General features: G+C 41.4%; 1 protein-coding gene across 9 annotated transcripts in view; it reads right to left on the reverse strand.

Moving 5' to 3' along the window:
* The window catches only part of ELMO1 (engulfment and cell motility 1), a 555,096-nt gene that overhangs the window by 322,779 nt on the left and 211,029 nt on the right, over positions 1–21,288 (reverse strand). For 7 of the 9 annotated variants that reach the window (XM_082471822.1, XM_082471824.1, XM_082471823.1 and 4 more), the window contains 2 exons: positions 19,914–20,036; positions 18,355–18,486 (listed from right to left, as the gene is read on the reverse strand). The exons of the other annotated variants lie outside the window; for them this stretch is intronic. In XM_082471822.1, the coding sequence (XP_082327948.1) occupies positions 18,355–18,486; positions 19,914–20,036 (255 nt within the window). The remainder of the gene's footprint in view (positions 1–18,354; positions 18,487–19,913; positions 20,037–21,288) is intronic. 9 annotated transcript variants of the gene reach the window in all.

A 21,288-nucleotide genomic window follows, 5' to 3' on the forward strand; every position in this document is an offset into this window, starting at 1 on the left:
TCCTCCGCTCAGAAGAAACCACCCTGGGTATTCGAATCGCGCTATAGCAGTACTCCTGCCACTGGAAAGCCTACAACATCCCCGTGTGTATACAGAGAAAAGAGGTTGCAAGAATCTACTCCAAAACGGCATCTTCTTTATACTGCCACCAAAGTGAAATCCTCATGTTTAACCACATAATCTCCTAATTTAAAATGATCAAATATCATCCGAATACCCAGGCACAAATCTTTCATGGCCTGTCGTCAAAGGAGCATTTTCTTCACATTCTCCAGTTGTCCACCCCCTGTTCCTCACCCATGCTCCTCCTCCAGGACTAATCCGTGCCTGTCCCTTCGTTTGCCCTCCAATTCCCGCATGTCCAAACCCTTCCCATTCTCTAAGGCCCATCTCAAATGTCCCCACCACATGAGTTCATCTCTAAAATAGGAAGAATAATAGCTGTGCCTTGTGCCTTGTAGAGATGAAATGAGACCCTGCGTGGGAACCATTTGGCCCAGGTCCCCAGAAGGACTCAAAATGCTGCTGCTGGTGGGGTGCCACTGTGGCTGTTTTGTTACTGATATAAAACCAATGGAAACCCCAATGGGCCAATCTGAAAATGATATAGACTCAGCAGGCCAATCAGTTTGATGAACATTTCAAGAGAAAGGGCAGGAATACTAAGAAAGCAAAGGGTTCATAAATACCTATTACCCTTTTTTAACTATGTTGTCTCCTATCTCAGGAGCTTGTGTCATTTCTCACTGGGAAGTCTGTGAGTTTGCAAGAGTTCACGGAGAATTCCTCCCTTTTCCCTTTCTCTCCTCTTCGGAATGAACAAGTACAGGAAGTGTGCCGAGATGCCTGTGCCGGGACGGTTCTTACATAACCACGTTATTCTCAAATTGGTTCTGGTCCCTTCCATTGGAAAGGTTTTGACAGCCTTCCTACACATACAAAATGCCATGCCCAGATTTAGAATCCCACGCCATAGAGCCAGCTCCTGGTGTATAAATTACTTCCTCCCAGACATAAAACAGGTCTGCACGGCGTGTTCACACCTCCTCTCCCGAGGTCACATCACACCGAATTCAGCGCTATGAGACACATCAACAAATGGTGACCATTTGCAAAAAAGGAAAAAAGAAAGTCTCAGGAAAAAGGATGAGAATAGAAGGCCCGCTAACTTGATGTGGATCTGTTCAGTGACTGTCAAAGGCAGGGTCGACAGCCAGCAGGCGACTGCATCAGGGGTCTCCGAACTGGCATTTCTTCACCCTCTGGCCTGCACCCCAGAAGAGCCAGCACTGCTCTCAGAGGTGCTTTGATACGATCCTACCAGGGGCAAAAACCATGAGGCCAGGCCACGACCGCAGAGCACAACAGGAGGAGGTGCTGGATGTGTACAACAATCCACCATGGGTACCAGAATCCCATAACTGCTTGTCCTACTTTAGACTCTGATCTGGTTCTGGCTCTAGCACTGTCTAGCCTAAGTCCAAGGTACTCCATAGGGATATCCTGGATAGAGTCAGCCAACTGAAAGGTGCTTCCTGCTGTGAACAGCAAAATGAATTTGATTTATATAGTGATTTTGAGCCCTCCCCGCTTTTGAAAATTCACACAGGAGCAGGTGCCTATGAGAACCAGATCCCTAAGGACATGCTTAGGGATGGGCCTGCATGCTAGCTCCTGAGCTGCTACTCAAGGCAGAGGAAAAGGAACCACCTCTTCATTAAAGAGGCTTTTGGAAGATTATAAAATGCCTGCCCTGCCAAGCACTTTTATAGAATTTCTCTTGAATTCATGGCCTTTGGGAGGTATCACCCTTCAGATTAATCTAGCTCCACTTTGAAGCTACATATTTCTACTCTGTGATCCAGCTGGCTATGGTCAAATGAAGAACTATCCCAGTCAAAATGCAGACCCCAATAACATCAATAATTAGAATTTATTAAAATTCTCTCAATGCCAGGCAGGTTTCTAAGAACTCGACTTCTATTAACTTATTAATCCCCACAACAAAGCTTAGGTAGGAACTATTACTAAACCATTCTTACTAATGCAGATACTGGGATAGAGAAAGGTTGGGTAAATTGTCCGAGGTCACACAGCTGAGGAGCAATGGAGCTGGGATGGAGAATCAGGCAGTCTGGTCCCAGAGGCTGTGTTCATAAAAGCTGTGCTATATTAGTCTCAGATGAACTGACCTGTTTATATGTCATAAGCGCACATTCCCTCTGTAACACCCTTGCACCTGCTGGATGGCGCTCCTCTGCTCCAAAGTTCTATGTACAAAGAAAGGATGCCAGGAAAGGGGTACTCTAAGGGGTTAATGACTAACACTGTTCAATAAGTTACCTCCCTCTGCCGCAGTCTTGTTTTAAAGGGGACAACATTCTTGTGGGTTTTAAGCTAAAAGTGTAAGGCAGAAGGTTTCGGCTGGGGCAGGGTTCTTCTGAACCTTTTAAAAATTACCCCTTTAAGTACTCCACCTTCTCAGAGCTGCTCTTTATAAAAACATCTTCAGCCTGGAGAGTAATGAATACACATGCCTTTGTTAGGAACGCCCCCTGGTGACTAGAAAACAGATTCAGCACTAACAGGAGATAAACAGACATCAGGCTCCACAATGGGTGCTGAACAGGAAAGGAGGGGGAAAACACAGAGCAGGAGAAACCCATCTCCTCACTCAGTTTTCAATAGTCACCTCTGAGAAATTCTGCCTAGAGTTAAAATTAATTACATTAAAATAAAAGAAGAGAATGAAGCTCAAATATTGTCATAGCAATGAATCACAGTTCATTTGTTTTTAAAAGTTTTCCTTTAGAATATTTCCTTTAAAAATATCAAAGCATTTCAAGAGCACAATTATTCATGTGTCCCTCGTAGGACTGATGTACTTTTCACCATCTTCACATGGCATCTACAGCAGGCAACTGCTGGCTCTTTGGAGGCTGATTCTGAGATGAGATTATCCCCAGTTCTCACTGCTCCTCCACGCTCCCTCCCCTGCCAGGGAAGGGAAAGGGAAGTAACCTGTCACATATGTAAAGCCACCAACTTGATGGAAATGGCAGTGACAGCACAAGCCCTGCTGCAAGAGGCAGGCAGTGGAAACGGGCCTACTTGTCACCTCTGTCAGCGACGGAGCACACGTGAGGGCTGCCCCCTGCAAGCCAGCCACACTGCGCCTGTTTGGACGGTCCTTTCCCACTCCAGCCGGACACCAAAGGAGGGACAGGGAAGAAAAGTCCTGCAAGTGATCTACATGGGACTTCTTGGTATCTCTCTGCATCACTAGCAAGTGAGATGACGTTACCCTGAGATGGAGGCGGCCCTACGAGGCTGCGGATACCAACATGAAGAGCCCACCGTGCAGGAGCTCTGTCTGGTGATCTGCTCCCCTCGGTTCAATGACGGGGAGATAAAGCCCGATATCCAATCTTCCTGAGTTCTGCCAGAGACTTTCCGAAGCTAACTTTTCCTTTTCTTTATGTGCAGCTACAACTTCAACAAAGCTGTGGTCCCTGCGCTTAAAACCAAATGTGAAGACAGCACGTGCTATGCTATGTATCATTTACCGAAAACATCCAAGAAAGACACCGCAGAGCCCTCCCTGGCCATGGTGGTCTTCTCTTCACCTGTAATGAGGAGTCACTGGAAAGACAGGACTCTCACCTGCCAATCAAGGAAGTGACCAACAGAACTGCCTGCAAGTTTTGGCTTAAACTATGGGAATCCTCAAAGAATGCTCTCCTTGGGCTGCTTTTCCTCTCAGCAACCCCCTTGCTATTTGTTGAAGTGAGGAAGGGAAAGGCAGAGATAAAAGGAAAAACATGTCTAAGAGGCTCAAGTACCCCCTACCATCAAGACAGAAGTTTCAGTGATATCTCTGAACATTGAACTCCGGAAGTGGCTACTTAAAAGAAAAAGTTGAAAAGTGAATCTCTAAGTTTCTACTCACCTGAGAAATACATATGAAGAATCAGCTCAAACTTCCCCAGACAGCTTTGTACCACATCCCAATGATGCTGGTTCATTTTGACTCAATTTACCACTCCTACCCCCTCCAAGTTATTGCTGTCACACATTTTAATTATGTATATTTTTAAATCCCCAAATACATTATTGTTTCTACAGTCAATATTTATTTGGATAGTCTATTTCCAGTGCATTCTTTCCTGCATTTCCATGTTAAGACAGAAGAAAACATTAGACTGTATAGATCGTTATGCCCCATATAAAAGACTTTCACTACAGCATAAGGAAAAATAATTGGGAATGAGAGTCAGGAGATGTGGGCACTACATAAATGCTCACCTGCCATGAACTGCAGGCCAATCTCACCTAACAAGGAGGCCAGCTGGGCATCTTAGAGTGGTCCTAGCTTCTGCAGGGCCTTGAGGCTAAAGAGACCTCCCGAGGAGATCCTAAGGCCCTCTGTCTTGGTCCCACAACTTCACACTCTGCAGGCTGATAAGCAGAGCTGTAATGCAACTGGGTGTCCCAGTGGCTGGTCCTCCGAGCCTGGGGGGAGGGGGGCGGGCTGGCTGGGAGTCGTCAGCGGCTATGGTTTTGCACCGTCGAGTGGCTGATTCTGCTCAGGCCTCGCTAATAACTGGAATCTCCTGGCTGGTGTACATCCAGATGGAGCAAGGCTAGAAATGATGAGGGCTGGGGTTTTGCTGCATTTTGAATAGGGAAAGGGGGTTTCTGATCAGAGTGGGCCAGAGCACACTGTCAATGAGGCAGAAAACAGATCTAGTTCTGGGGAACAGGCGCATGCAGTATGTGCCTGCAAGTTCACCCAGACCGAACCTAAACATTCAGGGGTCTCCGTAATCCCTCCACCAACGTCCGCAAAAGGTCCCTCAGGTGGAAGGGATAGCCTGGACCTGGGCGGACTGGTTACTATTTGCCAGAGCTTCCGCACAGAGGGCTCCAGCCCCGACGGGGACCTCCTGAATCCCGTGTGGCTGAAACTTACAGAATTTCAATAAATGACTGAAAAATATATTAGTTGTCCTTTGCTTGTATGCCCTATTGTTTATGGGTCATATCTTAAACTATTTGAAAGCGGGGTGCTTGGTTAGGAATACTATCCCAATTATTAAATCATTCCTATGGGAAAATGTGATTTTCTTTATTAAAATCTGCTTTAACTTGTGGTTTCCAGATATGCCTTGTTGCAAAAGGGGGTTGAGGACCACAAAAACTAGGTAAATGTTCAAATTTACTTTCCGTATGTTCTAGATTCTTCCTAATGCTGTCCTTGTACTCCAAGGGACTGAATCACATTCTCAGTGACAAAACCTTTAAGAAAGTCCTGTTAGGAGTGATGTTGAAATATAAGCCAGGTCCACCATAGGCTGAGCTCTCATCTATGTAGAATGAGTTTAGAATGAAAACTGATGGTAGAATGAAAATTCACCTGATTTCAGGGATGTGGTATTTTGGTACAGCAGCAGTTTCAAGGCAGCTTCTTGAAATAAATGACTCAAGTCACGGTAGGTTATAGTACTCCGCCCCTCCCAGCCCCACTGTCCTGAGCACTGCCCTGCTCTGCAAATGTTTGTTAACCTCTCACACGCCTGTGAGCTACTGAAGGACAGGCTTTCTCTTCCTCACTTAACACGTACGGGACACGTGGCTAGGAGAGAGCTGAGCCTAGGACCGCCTGGGATTCTCCTCTCCATGGCTCACCCCTGCTCGAAAGCTCCTCAGGGACTTAAAGTACATTGATTCTCCTTATTTCCTGTAGTTATGTTCTATGAAGTCACCACAAACCCTGAATTAACGAACACTGAGCCATTGGTCTTAGGGGCAATACAGGGTTAGATTCCTTCGAGCCCCTGGTCACAAGATTTTTGTCAACCGATCAATATATAACCTTGTTTTATGTGCGTTTCTATTTAAGGACACACTATTTAACACATACTGTTGATTCAGTAACACTGAACTCACAGCAACAGCGCTATCACTCATGCGTGCACAAAATTTATCTAATGCACATGTTTTCTCTTTAAGGCCCACTGCAGCCTCCTACACTTAGGAACCCTGGACAGCACTTGAGCACAATGCTTGGGGGCCATTTTAAACAGCAAAATCACCAACAGAAAGCACAAGGTTTCAGAAAATGTGGCCCCAGCTAGACTGCAAAAAGGACGCTCATTTACAATATGAGCTGAAACAAGAAGGCAGAGAGCCACCTTGTCTGACCTCATGGGCCTGCCCAGCAGCTCAAATTTTTGCCACTCTGTGCTTGTCTGCAAACGCCTATGAAAGCACCACAATGGCTGATTTGGGGGTTGCAAATAAATTTTAGTGAATAGGTGAGTTTGCGGATATGGAATCCGTGAAGACTGACTGCATATTTCAAGCCCTCTGAATTTAAAATTCTCTGTGATCTGTCTCTCACTTGCAATTAAACTCTACTTCTCTGTCCCCAGGCAACATAAACACTGGCCATGACAAATTACTTGCAGTTTCCCAAGCACACATTATTCATCTTTCACTGCTACTTTGAACCAAGCAGTTTCTCTCTATCTTCCTGGGACAACTTACAACTCTCACATTCTCCCATCACTGTGTGTCACAGTGTCATGGGACACTGGGCGACATTCCAATAATAATATTAATAGTGGTTGTAACATCATCATAACAGCCTCCAAATTCGTAGTCTGCTTGCTATGACCAGGCACCGTTCTGTATGATTTATAAATATCTACTCATTTAATCCACACAACAAACATATTGATAGAAACAACTAACATGCCCCATTTTAAAGACAAGAAAACTGATTCATGATGATGTCAAGTACCTTGTCGGAATCAGTCAGCCTGTGAGTGACAGAGTCAGGAACAGCCCTGGACAAGCTTAATCCCAATGTCCCACTCTCCCAGTAGCTGTTGAATTCTAGTAGCATTTAGACTAAGATGCTTTCTTCTGTGATATGGGAACAGGGATGGAGATGGAGATGGAGGAAGAGATATATAAATATGCATCTCATTTCATTCCCTGCCATCTGTATTTAAAAAATATATTAAAATGACACCAAGCACTGCATATGTAATTATGTAGAATTATACTTGTGCAACTATGCATAATTGTCTTCTATCACCTAAGAAGGTAAAAAATCCTTTAAAAATTTGAACATAAATCTGTATTAATCATGTTTTTTTTCATTTTTTGTACTTTCTGATGCTTTGGTATCTTGGGCCCTTGCTGACATTAGAGGGACTGCCCTTTGCAGGGTGACCTACTTCCTAGAGATAAGAAGCCTGCCTTTCATATGCAAACCAACCAATCCAGGTCCTATTCCCCAACAACCTCCTTTAGCAGGCTTTTGTACTCTGGGCCACCATCCCCCTGCCCTAATGACCACAGGGCCGGGTAGCAGGTAGGCTCCAGAACCCAAGGAGATTATTCAAAGTAGCCAATTCTGAGCCTACTTACCTTCTGTGCCTCGGTTTTCCTGTGGAAATCACAACAAAGGCTGTTGCCTGTGTTTTCCCCTTGCTCCCTCTGCCTCCTGACCAACCCTGGCGCTTCCCTTGTGTCCCTGCGTGATGTGACATGCTCCCTCCTCTTGCGAACCATGAATGACAAACTGTCTTTTCAACAGCAACCATCTCCAGGGACACTGCTGGCCTTACCATACCCGAATACAATAAAACCTACATTTTAAGAGTCTTAATTCTGAAATAATATTTTTCCCATTACCTTTTTCCACCTTTACATTTTAGTCATCTTTTTCTTTTAAGACAATCTGAAAATGTTAAGGGAAATGTTTATCAAAACGTTTCATATTAAAGTACATTATATTGTTCAGAAGCAGTTTCTTTTTTAAACTGAGCTTATTTTAGCCCCAGTCAAGCTAAAGAAAAAAAGAAAAAAAAGGAACTCGGGGAAAAAAACCCAGCTTTGTCCAATTTTAACGTCGGCCTTGGTCCAAGAGGGCTCAGGAAAATGAACTACAGACATCTCTTTTTTAATGTTTGTCCAATAGACTGGACAAAGGTAAAATCCACAGATAGAGAAGCTGTCAATTCGACATCAAAATAGCTACATTCTGAAGGGTCTCTGGCCAGGAATTCAACTCTTCACAGAGTAGGAAAACCATAGTGCACAGCTTCTGGTCATTATAATCAACAGGGCACAGTTTGTATACAGGCATTTCCCTCATTTTCAAAATAAAATCATTCTAAAAATAAGAATCTGCCTTCTATCACCTTGAGAAGTACACATGGCCCTCCTTAGATGTTCCAATGAGATTAGTATTAACTCAGACAAGGCTGACCCCTTCCTCCTACCGGGAAACCTACAAAGGCATGTCCATTTTGCAACTAAGAAACCATTAACTAAGAGATCTCAGAAGAATAAGCAGCTTTGCTTTAAAAGCAAATGCTTTTCTGTGTTACGACTAAACATAGAAGCCATATAGCCACTTCAGACTGAGATTTTAGAATGATTTCACCAGAAAAATCTGCTCTGTTGGGATGCTGTGCTGAGAAGAAATGTGAGGCCCATGTGCCTTCTCAAAGGTGTTGTGCTTTATTATCCTGTAACAAACTGTTCTTCTTGCCTTGTTGGAGCAATGGCCCCTCTACTTTGGAAAACTTGAAAAGCTGACTATGATTTTCTTGCTCTCCGAAAAGCAAGGAAGGGAAGTGCCGTCTGCTGGGTGCATCCGCCGTGCCCGGCACAGTGCCAGCTGCCCACAGATGGTCTCACAGGGCCCTGAAACAGCCGCATAATAGAAGAGCGCCTGTCCAGTTTCACACTGAGGAAGCTGACACCCAAACAGGTTAAATAACTGCCCCAACTGGCCAGTTATTAATAAACGGCTTATTATTAGTAAATGGCTTGAAGTAGGCAGTAGGGCATTAAAATCTAGACCCACTCAACTCCAAAAAGTTGTCACTTAACACTTCCTGGGTACTGCCTACTCTGGAGACATGAATTGAGAAATAGCAATCTTATATGAATTGAACCTTCCTTCAAGGAGATCCAAAAGGTTATCCAAATCTCAAATTGCTTCTGAAGGGGGTAACAGGAAGGAGGTCAGTAAGGAGTTAATGGGCAAGATTATTCCTCCTTTGGAAGCACAGAGAGAATCTTGCACCAGGGCAGCTTCCAGCATCCAGAGCTTTCGTGGCCAGACACTTGAGGTCCTCAACCAGCTTTCAGCGCTTTGCACAACGGCCTCTAGGTGGCACAGTGAACATGTGTTTCCATCACTGCAGCTTGTCTCTTTCTGGTGACTGAGGGTTAGTCAAAAGTGAAAATCACTGCTTGTGAAAGCAGCTGCATCGTTTCTAGCATTAGAAATCATTACTGACTAGTCTTTCCAATTTCTCCATTCTCTGATACAAGATCGTGGCCTGGAAGAAGTTTCAGAGGAAGGACTAAAATTGAAAACTCAAAAAAGAACAGGGAAAAAATTAAGGACATCGACACTCTCCTTTGGTTATTTTCTGTTCAAGGCCTTTGCTTTTTCTAAAACGACTTTTCAAGTCCTTGGAGTGGAGGTCACATAAGTACTAAAGGCCTTAAAACCACATCAAATTAACTTTCAGCTTAAAAATGCATTGTTTTTAATAAAGTACTCATGAAGCAGAACATTCATCTGACACTGAAAACTAAGACAGTAGGATATACCCTAATAGGAAACTGTGGAAGGGATTAACAATCATGTTAAGACAGATGGAGCTCCATTGAGAAAAATCACTCAGTTTGGCTCATGGGATATCCCAGCGATTTCACACAGGACCAGAGCATGAAAATAAAAGGAGGTGCTTCATACCTCCCACCCCCATTATGTATATATCCTTCCTAGGGACCTGTAATAACCCGAGAACCTGGGATAATCCGAGTCCCACCAAGTGGTCTTTCCCCAACTTCCCTCTCTCCTCCATTCCTCATACACATGCCCAGGAAAAGAAGTAACACTGTGCATTCTGGGATCCAACTGCCCCCAACAAAAACCACTAGGACCCGGGGTAAAGACACTTCGAGTCCAGGGATCAGTACTCATAAAGACATCATTTTGCATTTTCTACATAGTTCAAATGCACTAGAACGCCAAGTAAAATGGATCCAAGTAAAATCCAAGTAAAAATGAAGTGGCAGTAACTCACACGTACCCTACAACCAGGCTCTCCACCAGGACAGAATATCAGGATCAAGGGGAAGCATTTTGAAATGTACACACCTTGGTCTCATCCCTGGCCATTTTGATATGACTTGAGGGTAAGAGAGATTTTTGCTAAAAACTTTTTGCTAAAATTTAGAAAAATAGATTCAGCTAAAAGATCAAATGGAATGTTAAAGTCAAAATTTGGGATATGACAGTATAAAAATGATGTCATAATACCTCTGTAAAGCAAGTTGCAAAGCTAAATACAATGCTTCACAAGTATTCTTATTAGAAAAGACATGTTAAGACTACCAGTATAAAAGGAATAACATCAAGTTACTAGGTTTTTTTTTTTTTTTTAGTTTAAGAAACATTGGAGAGGTTTATAAAAGAGTTACTCTGATCTGGTTAAAGTGGAAATTACTCAATGTTTGTGGAAAGCAAATCGATGATATTAAAAGCTTTAAAAATATATACCATAGAAATGCCAGTTCCACAGATTTATCCTAATAACATGATCATGGATGTACATAAATACTGGGTGGCAAAGATGTTAATTATGGACTTATTGGTAAATTCAAAACACTGAAACACTCAGTAAAAGAGCTTGGGTAAATAAACTGTAGTACATCCAAATAATAAAAACTCTTCAGTAATGAAAAACAACCCATGTAACTGATGTGGAAACATTTTCAAAGACAATTCCCATGAAAGACAAGGTTTTCCAAATAACAATAAGGCATGGATACCAATGTGTATAAATAAATATTAATATGTGTGTATGTGTGTGTGTGTGAGTGTATTCAAGAAAAGAGTATTTGCAGTTATAAAATAATGCCTGGGTTGGAGGAACCAAGGTGGCGGAGTAGAAGGACGTGCTCTCACTCCCCCTTGCGAGAACAACAGAATCACAACTAGCTGCTGGACAATCATCGACAGGAAGACACTGGAACTCACCAAAAAAGATACCCCACATCCAAAGACAAAGGAGAAGCCACAATGAGACGGTAGGAGGGGCACAATCACAATAAAATAAAAATCCCATAACTGCTGGGTGGGTGACTCACAGACTGGAGAACACTTATACCACAGAAGTCCACCCACTGGAGTGAAGGTTCCAAGCCCCACGTCAGGCTTCCCAACCTGGGGGTCCTGCAACGGGAGGAGGAATTCCTAGAGAATCAGACTTTGAAGGCTAGTGGGAATTGATTGCAGGACTTCGACAGGACTGTGGGAAACAGAGACTCCACTCTTGGAGGGCACACACAAAGTAGTGTGTGCATCGGGACCCAGGGGAAGGAGCAGGGACCCCAGGGGAGACTGAACCAGACTTATCTGCTAGTGTTGTAGGGTCTCCTGCATAGGGGGTGGTGGCTGTGGCTCACTGTGGGGACAAGGACACTGGCAGCAGAAGTTCTGGGAAGGACTCCTTGGCATGAGCCCTCCCAGAGTCTGTCATTAGCCCCACCAAAGAGCCCAGGTAGGCTCCAGTGTTGGGTTGCCTCAGGCCAAACAACCAACAGGGAGGGAACCCAGCCCTACCCATCAACAGTCAAGTGGATTAAAGTTTTACTGAGCTCTGCCCACCAGAGCAACAGTCAGCTCTACCCACCACCAGTCCCTCCCATCAAGCCTCTTAGATAGCATCATCCACCAGAGGACAAACAGCAGAAGCAAGAAGAACTACAATCCTGCAGCCTGTGGAACAAAAACCACATTCACAGAAAGACAGACAAGATAAAAAGGCAGAGGGCTATGTACCAGATGAAGGAACAAGATAAAACCCCAGAAAAACAAGTAAATGAAGTGGAGATAGGCAACCTTCCAGAAAAAGAATTCAGAATAATGATAGTGAAGATGATCCAGGACCTCGGGAAAAGAATGGAGGCAAAGATCAAGAAGATGCAAGAAACGTTTAACAAAGACCTAGAAGAATTAAAGAACAAACAAACAGAGATGAACAATACAATAACTGAAATGAAAACTACACTAGAAGGAATCAATAGCAAAATAACTGAGGCAGAAGAATGGATAAGTGACCTGGAAGACAGAATGGTAGAATTCACTGCTGTGGAACAGACTAAAGAAAAAAGAATGAAAAGAAACGAAGACAGCCTAAGAGACCTCTGGGACAACATTAAATGCAACAACATTCGCATTATAGGGGTCCCAGAAGGAGAAGAGAGAGAGAAAGGACCCGAGAAAATATCTGAAGAGATTATAGTCAAAAACTTCCCTAACATGGGAAAGGAAATAGCCACCCAAGTCCAGGAAGCGCAGCGAGTCCCATTCAGGATAAACCCAAGGAGAAACACGCCAAGACACATAGTAATCAAATTGGCAAAAATTAAAGACAAAGAAAAATTACTGAAAGCAGCAAGGGAAAAATGAAACATAACATACAAGGGAATTCCCATAAGGTTAACAGCTGATTTCTCAGCAGAAACTCTGCAAGCCAGAAGGGAGTGGCATGATATACTTAAAGTGATGAAAGGGAAGAACCTACAACCAACATTACTCTACCTGGCAAGGATCTCATTCAGATTCGATGGACAAATCAAAAGCTTTACAGACAAGCAAAAGCTAAGAGAATTCAGCACCACCAAATCAGCTCTACAACAAACGCTAAAGGAACTTCTCTAAGTGGGAAACACAAGAGAAGAAAAGGACCTACACAAACAAACGCAAAACAATTAAGAAAATGGTCATAGGAACATACATATCGATAATTACCTTAAACGTGAATGGATTAAATGCTCCAACCAAAAGACACAGGTTTGCTGAATGGATACAAAAACAAGACCCATATAAATGCTGTCTACAAGAGACCCACTTCAGACCTAGGGACACATACAGACTGAAAGTGAGGGGATGGAAAAAGATATTCCATGCAAATGGAAATCAAAAGAAAGCTGAAGTAGCTATACTCATATCAGATAAAGTAGACTTTAAAATAAAGAACGTTACAAGAAACAAGGAAGGACACTACATAATGATCAAGGGATCAATCCAAGAAGAAGATATAACAATTATAAATATATATACACCCAACATAGGAGCACCTCAATACATAAGGCAAATGCTAACAGCTATAAAAGAGGAAATCGACAGTAACACAATAATAGTGGGGGACTTTAACACCTCACTTACACCAATGGACAGATCATCCAAACAGAAAATTAATAAGGAAACACAAGCTTTAAATGACACAATAGACCAGATAGAATTAATCGATATTTATAGGACATTCCATCCAAGAACAGCAGACTACACTTTCTTCTTAAGTGCGCAGGGAACATTCTCCAGGATAGATCACATCTTGGGTCACAAATCAAGCCTCAGTAAATTTAAGAAAATTGAAATCAAATCAAGCATCTCTTCTGACCACAATGCTATGAGATTAGAAATGAATTACAGGGAAAAAAACGTAAAAAACACAAACACATGGAGGCTAAACAATATGTTACTAAATAACCAAGAGATCAATGAAGAAATCAAAGAGGAAATCAAAAAATACCTAGAGACAAATAATAATGAAAACACAACGATTCAAAACCTATGGGACACAGCAAAAGCAGTTCTAAGAGGGAAGTTTATAGCTATACAAGCCTACCTCAGGAAACAAAAAAAATCTCAACTAAACAATCTAACCTTACACCTAAAGGAACTAGAGAAAGAAGAACAAACAAAACCCAAAGTTAGCAGAAGGAAAGAAATCATAAAGATCAGAGCAAAAATAAATGAAATAGAAACAAAGAAAACAATAGCAAAGATCAATAAAACTAAAAGCTGGTTCTTTGAGAAGATAAACAAAATTGATAAATGATTAGCCAGACTCATCAAGAAAAAGAAGGAGAGGACTCAAATCAATAAAGTTGGAAATGAAAAAGGAGAAGTTACAACAGACACCGCAGAAATACAAAGCATCCTAAGAGACTATTACAAGCAACTCTGTGCCAATAAAATGGACCACCTGGAAGAAATGGACAAATTCTTAGAAAGGTATAGTCTTCCAAGACTGAACCAGAAAGAAACAGAAAATATGAACAGACCAATCACAAGTAATGAAATTGAAACTGTGATTAAAAATCTTCCAACAAACAAAAGTCCAGCACCAGATGGCTTCACAGGTGAATTCTATCAAACATTTAGAGAAGAGCTAACACCCATCCTTCTCAAACTCTTCCAAAAAATTACAGAGGAAGGAACACTCCCCCAAACTCATTCTATGAGGCCACCATCACCCTGATACCAAAACCAGACAAAGATACTACAAAAAAAGAAAATTACAGACCAATATCACTGATGAATATAGATGCAAAAATCCTCAACAAAATACTAGCAAACAGAATCCAACAACACATTAAAAGGATCATACACCATGACCAAGTGGGATTTATCCCAGGGATGCAAGGATTCTTCAATACACACAAATCAATCACTGTGATACACCATATTAACAAACTGAAGAATGAAAACCATATGATCATCTCAATAGATGCAGAAAAAGCTTTTGACAAAATTCAACACCCATTTATGATTAAAACTCTCCAGAAAGTGGGCATAGAGGGAAACTACCTCAACATAATAAAGGCAATATATGACAAACCCACAGCAAACATCATTCTCAATGGTGAAAAACTGAAAGCATTTCCTCTAAGATCAGGAACGAGACAAGGATGTCCACTCTCACCACTATTATTCAGCGTAGTTTTGGAAGTCCTGGCCACGGCAATCAGAGAAGAGAAAGAAATAAAAGGAATACAAATTGGAAAAGAAAAAGTAAAATTGTCACTGTTAGCAGATGACATGATACTATACATAGAGAATCCTAAAAATGCCACCAGAAAACTACTAGAGCTAATGAATGAATTTGGTAAAGTAGCAGGATACAAAATTAATGCACAGAAATCTGTGGCATTCCTATACACTAATGATGAAAAATCTGAAAGAGAAGTTATCAAAACACTCCCATTTACCACTGCAACAAAAAGAATAAAATACCTAGGAATAAACCTACCTAGGGAGACAAAAGACCTGTATGCAGAAAACTATAAGACACTGATGAAAGAAATTAAAGATGATACCAACAGATGGAGAGATATACCATGTTCTTGGATTGGAAGAATCAATATTGTGAAAATGACTATACTACCCAAAGCAATCTACAGATTCAATGCAATCCCTATCAAATTACCAATGACATTTTTTACGGAACTAGATCAAATCATCTTAAAATTTGTATGGAGACACAAAGGACTCCAAATAGCCAAAGCAGTCTTGAGGGAAAAAAACAGAGCTGGAGGAATCAGACTCCCTGACTTCAGACTATACTACAAAGCTACAACAATCAAGACAATATGGTATTGGCACAAAAACAGAAACATAGATCAATGGAACATGATAGAAAGCCCAGAGATAAACCCACGTACCTATGGTCAACTAATCTATGACAAAGGAGGCAAAGATATACAATGGAGAAAAGACAGTCTCTTCAATAAGTGGTGCTGGGAAAACTGGACAGCTACATGTAAAAGAATGAAATTAGAACACTCCCTAACACCATACACAAAAATAAACTCAAAATAGATTTGAGACCTAAATGTAAGACCAGAAACTATAAAACTCTTAGAGGAAAACATAGGAAGAACACTCTTTGACATAAATCACAGCAAGATCTTTTTTGATCCATCTCCTAGAGTAATGGAATAAAAACAAAAATAAACAAATGGGACCTAATGAAACTTCAAAGCTTTTGCACAGCAAAGGAAATCATAAACAAGACGAAAAGACAACCCTCAGAATGGGAGAAAATATTTGCAAACAAATCAACGGACAAAGGATTAATTTCCAAAATATATAAACAGCTCATGCAGCTCAATATTAAAGAAACAAACAACCCAATCCAAAAATGGGCAGAAGACCTAAATAGACATTTCTCCAAAGAAGACATACAGATGGCCAAGAAGCACATGAAAAGCTGCTCAACATCACTTATTATTAGAGAAATGCAAATCAAAACTACAGTGAGGTATCACCTCACACCAGTTAGAATGGGCATCATCAGAAAATCTACAAACAACAAATGCTGGAGAGAGTGTGGAGAAAACGGAACCCTCTTGCACTGTTGGTGGGAATGTAAATTCATACAGCCACTATGTAGAACAGTATGGAGGTTCCTTAAAAAATTAAAAATAGAATTACCATATGACCCAGCAATCCCACTACTGGGCATATACCAGAGAAAACCATAATTCAAAAAGACACATGCACCCCAATGTTCATTGCAGCACTATTTACAATAGCCAGGTCATGGTAGCAACCTAAATGCCCATCAACAGACAAATGGAAAAAGAAGATGTGGTACATATATACAATGGAATATTACTCAGCCATAAAAAGGAACGAAATTGAGTCATTTGTTGAGACGTGGATGGATCTAGAGACTGTCACCCAGAGTGAAGTAAGTCAGAAAGAGAAAAACAAATACTGTATATTAATGCATGTATGTGGAACCTAGAAAAATGGTACAGATGAACCGGTTTGCAGGGCAGAAGTTGAGACACAGATGTAGAGAACAAACGTATGGACACCAAGGGGGAAAAACCGCGGTGGGGTGGGGATGGTTGTGTGCTGAATTGGGTGATTGGGATTGACATGTATATACTGATGTGTATAAAATTGATGACTAATAAGAACCTGCAGTATAAAAAAACAAACAAACAAAAACAACTAATACTAAACTTTCTTTGGGTTATTTGTATGGAAGTTTGTTAATATAAATGTTTCAGACATTACATGAAATTTCTAAAAATCTTATATGTTCTGGTATAATGTTATAAGTCATAATTCTAGTCATTACTTTAAATGTATATCTCAGAAATAACTAAATTTCCTTGTCAATTGTATTATTATGAACTTTCATCAAATCTTTAACCGTGGTCATTTTTAAGTCTTTTGTCATTTACAGACAGTTCTGGGTGTACTCTGATGCTTTTGCAAAAATGTTGCTATAAAAGATTTTCATCTTCAAGGGATTCATGGAAAAGACTCTGACAAGTACAGGTTTCTGGTAACTGACTATACTGCTGAACTGAATGAACAAGCATTTTCAGAACTCTAATGGAAAACTGATGAATTCATAAAAGTGCTAACAAAAGATCAAGATAAAAAAACATTAATCAGATGGGACTGAGTGAACCGATGAGGATGATTATAATTTTTGTGACTTTCTGTTTGCATTAAAAAAAAAAAATCCCACAAGGACTCAGAGGCAAAAAATATACAAATCAATTTTCACTGCAAAGTAAAGGAGCTGTTACAGTGGAGGATTACTGGACTGAATGTCAGTATGAGTGTGTTTCGTGTTTGGTAATTGCAATCATTGTTGCTTTTGTTGTGGTCATCCATTTACAATGCTGGGTGCCAGTTTATTTATCTCTTGTAAAAATAAAATACAATGTGTGTGTGTGAAAAAATAAAAATAAAAAAATAATGCCTGGTGATTTCTAATCACTGAAGCCAGAAATCTCATTTATGATGCTTATGAAGGAGGTAAAGAAGAAACCCAAGTTTACACCTGCAGAATTTGAGATTAATTAGCCAAAGGTCATATAGAAATATGATGGTGATAAAAGCAAGAATAGACCAGAAGTAGAAACAAAAACAACAGTTTATATTCAGGACAAGCTGTGTTCTGATTTGCAAACTGAATAAAAAGAAAATCTAGGAGATATCTTATCAGCATCCATAGCAAGACAAAACTTTTAGGAAAATATAAATTGCATAAATCAGATCGTGATTAAATTTCAGGAGACTCAATTTGATTTTGATATGAAATTGATGTAGGTGAATAATCCAATCACTAGCCCAATAATAAGATCCATCCCACAGTTGCCATCACCCATTTAATTCAAATAGAACCTTAAGCCTCTTGTGAAGTAGATTTAATGAAGTCTAGATGCTTTCCGGGCTAACTACTCTTAGTTACACTTAATCAGAACTGAATAAACAAACTCAGTATTAGTCACACTTGTGCAAGTTATTCCATTTCACTGCAGCCAGAAGAGATTTTCATGTGATCTTGTTTAAACCAGCTAAACATCTGGAAAATGTGGAAACTATTCTGTAAGGCACAAGAGGACCACACGCTTGGAGGAGACATCAGTTATGTGGCTGAGGTCAGGCCCCAGGATGCTGGAAGGAGAGCTTACTGGAGATGGCTTACTTACAATGAAGCCAAGTTTTTTATAATCCCGGGTGTACATGGACTTGCGCTTCTCCATGCTGCCGCTGCTGTTATTTGGTTCAGACTCTGCATCAAAAGCAATTCTTCGAAGTTCAAATATGATGTCCCGCTGAGCCTGAAGGGGTTAGGGAGAAAAAATGGGAGGGGGAGAGAGAGCTGCCTTCACTGTGTGACGTTACATCTACTCCCTCGTTCCCCAGGGTCTAAATGAATCACTGCATACAGGCAAAGGAAAAACAGATAAAAGGCAACCAATGTCCTAAGTTACAGCTCTGTATACTTCTTTTCCTCCTGCCACTCTCCCTGCTGGTAGGCCCTGGCTTTATTCCACAATTACCCTCACAGCCAAGCCACTTGGAGCACTGATATCAATTGCCTCGTGAAGTTCTAAATGAGAGCCCCAAATATGATGGAAGGCTTGTGATTGGGAAAAAAAAAAAAAAAATTAGAGGACCTGGGAGTCCTGTACTGTCAGAAATAAAGCAAGAGGCACGTAAGGTTTATGAACAATATGTAAGTGACAAGGGATCCCTAACTCCACTGAGAAGTGACTTCATAGAAACAAACCTTAAAAATGGTTAAAATGGTAAATTTTCTGTGAGGCATATTTAACCACAATAAGAAAAAATATATCTTTTAGATAAAAGGAGGCGGTTTCCAAGCAGGGAGGGCTGTTTCACCTTAAGACACATTGCGTTTCGTACTAGAAGTAGTAAGACTGTCGCATCTCTCTGGGTGATCGCACTTGGTCTTGCCAAAAGCGTGGGGCATGTTAGACAGCTGCTCGAAACCTCTCCATCATTCCTAATCTCATGGCCTCACGCCATGAATGAAGTGCTGCGGTGGTTACACACTTTGCATGTGCATCCACATCTGCTAGAGATCAGACCCTCACGTGCCAATAATGAGTGTTTTCCTTTCCAAAGCTGCAGCGCTATTTAAGTTGAAAATGTGCTACAGCAGGGCTCCCAGCTGTTTCCTCTCACTCCGTCCTCACATAGTAAAGTTCCCCCAAAGCGTTTTGGATCGAGACTTAACTTTTCATGCACAACAACCAGAGACCTAGAGAGAATTATAGCAAAGAGACAACTGACAAAGATGTAAGCCCAGAAATCAGATGTAACCTGGGACCTCCACCCGTGGCACTGATCACTGGAGAATGGAAATTACTCCTTCAGCCTGCAGAATCAATCTCACACAGAGCCACCAAGTGGCTATGTGTTCTGGGAACTTGACTCCAAAGCTATCGCCGTTGAAGGTATTGGGGCTAAGGGCCAACGTTTGCAGCCATGTGACGTCAAGCTTTCTTACCCAATAAAGAAAGAATATGCATGTGTTTGATGCATAATGAAATAATTCATTTATTTTATTCTCTGATCCTAGATTCACCTAAATTTTAAATCCATTCCCCTAAGTCCTGAGATGATAATAAAATAATATTATCATCATCTAAAACCTCCTGGTTTCCAAGTAGCCCAAGAAAAGACTTTTAATGACACTCTTTCCCACATGTGCTTTTACCATTGTCTAACGAGCACTCACCTGGTCCTGGGGATCCATCTTGGTCATCATCCTGTCTTCCAAAAGGTTAAAGGTTAGCACCTGCAGCACGTACAGCTGGTGTGCCATTTCATTGTTGATGGCCCGCTGAGCTCGGATGACATGCTAGGGAGATGGTTCACAAGTGAAATTTTTTTAAACAAAGGAAGAAAGAAAAAGCAAATAACCTAAGTTACCCCCCATCATGATGCCAAGCAGAACCTCAGAAGTCCTTATTTGGAAGCAAGGGGGATGTAAGCGGGTGGAACCGCCCTTCAGGAGAAAGATGAGCACACAGGTGACCCTGGAGCATTCCTTTACATCTCAGGGCCCAGTAAGGTTCCTGATCTTTAGGCCAGAAGTGGAGAAAAGACCTACTGTGTGCAGTGAAGAGTGGAAGTGGGGAAGGAAGTGGAAATTCGGTGGTGATTACATCCATATAAATCAAGAGAAGGTGTGCCTGAAATGAGAGCACCTTGAGAAAAACTGTGGATTTCTACAACAGAAGCATTGCTTGCCTGCAGTAGAGAAATAAATGGTGCATATGTATTGTAAGCAATTTTGCCATCATCTTAACCCTGCAACTGTCACTGACAAGTGATCCCACTTCTCAACGAGGAAAAGTTTTAGAAGCATCACACAAAAGCAAAGTACCTATCAGGTTTGTAGTTAATTCACCGTGGAAACTGTACAGTAACTACTGTCACCACAATGCAGTGAGTGAATTTATGTATATTACTTTTTACTCACCTGTTAACAATGAAATTTTTTTTTTAAAAATGACCCTTCCCCTTTGAAACAGAACCAAAATGGAACAAATATAAAAGGAGTGGCAGGAGACAGATATGGGGGCCTTCGCCCACACCAGGGTTGGGGTTGAAATGGGATGCAGCATTTGGGTGTAATATACATCTGATTTGTCAGAGACCACCGTTGTGCCTTAAAACTGCCAACCAACCAGTCAAAGTGGTGAAACACCCGTTCAAATGAGTTATTTTGAACGTGCCAGACCCAACCACATCTTGCTGTCTCAAAGAACTTTCTCTGGGTGCCCCCCAACCTGACGTGCACCTGGACTCCTCAGCCGGCTCTGAGCACCATGTCAAAATAAGCAATTGAAGAAGGAGGGGTGGGGTGAAGAATGAGGAATAGAAGGAAGTGGCTGAACCAAAATTATGGAGGTTGGGGGGTGGGAAGCCAGGCAATGGGATGGGGGGAGAATCAAACTTCATATCTTCCAATCTTCCCAATAGAATGTTAATTCATAGTATATGTTGAGTATCCAAAGTGTATGGGTACTAGAGCATATGGGTATCTATTTTATTAGCAACTCAAAAGTATCTGCACTCCAAGTTATTGCCAGAGAATACCAACCTTG

This window comes from Balaenoptera physalus, assembly GCF_965194825.1.
Source record: "Balaenoptera physalus genome assembly, chromosome: 8".
Taxonomy (NCBI): Eukaryota; Metazoa; Chordata; class Mammalia; order Artiodactyla; family Balaenopteridae; genus Balaenoptera; species Balaenoptera physalus.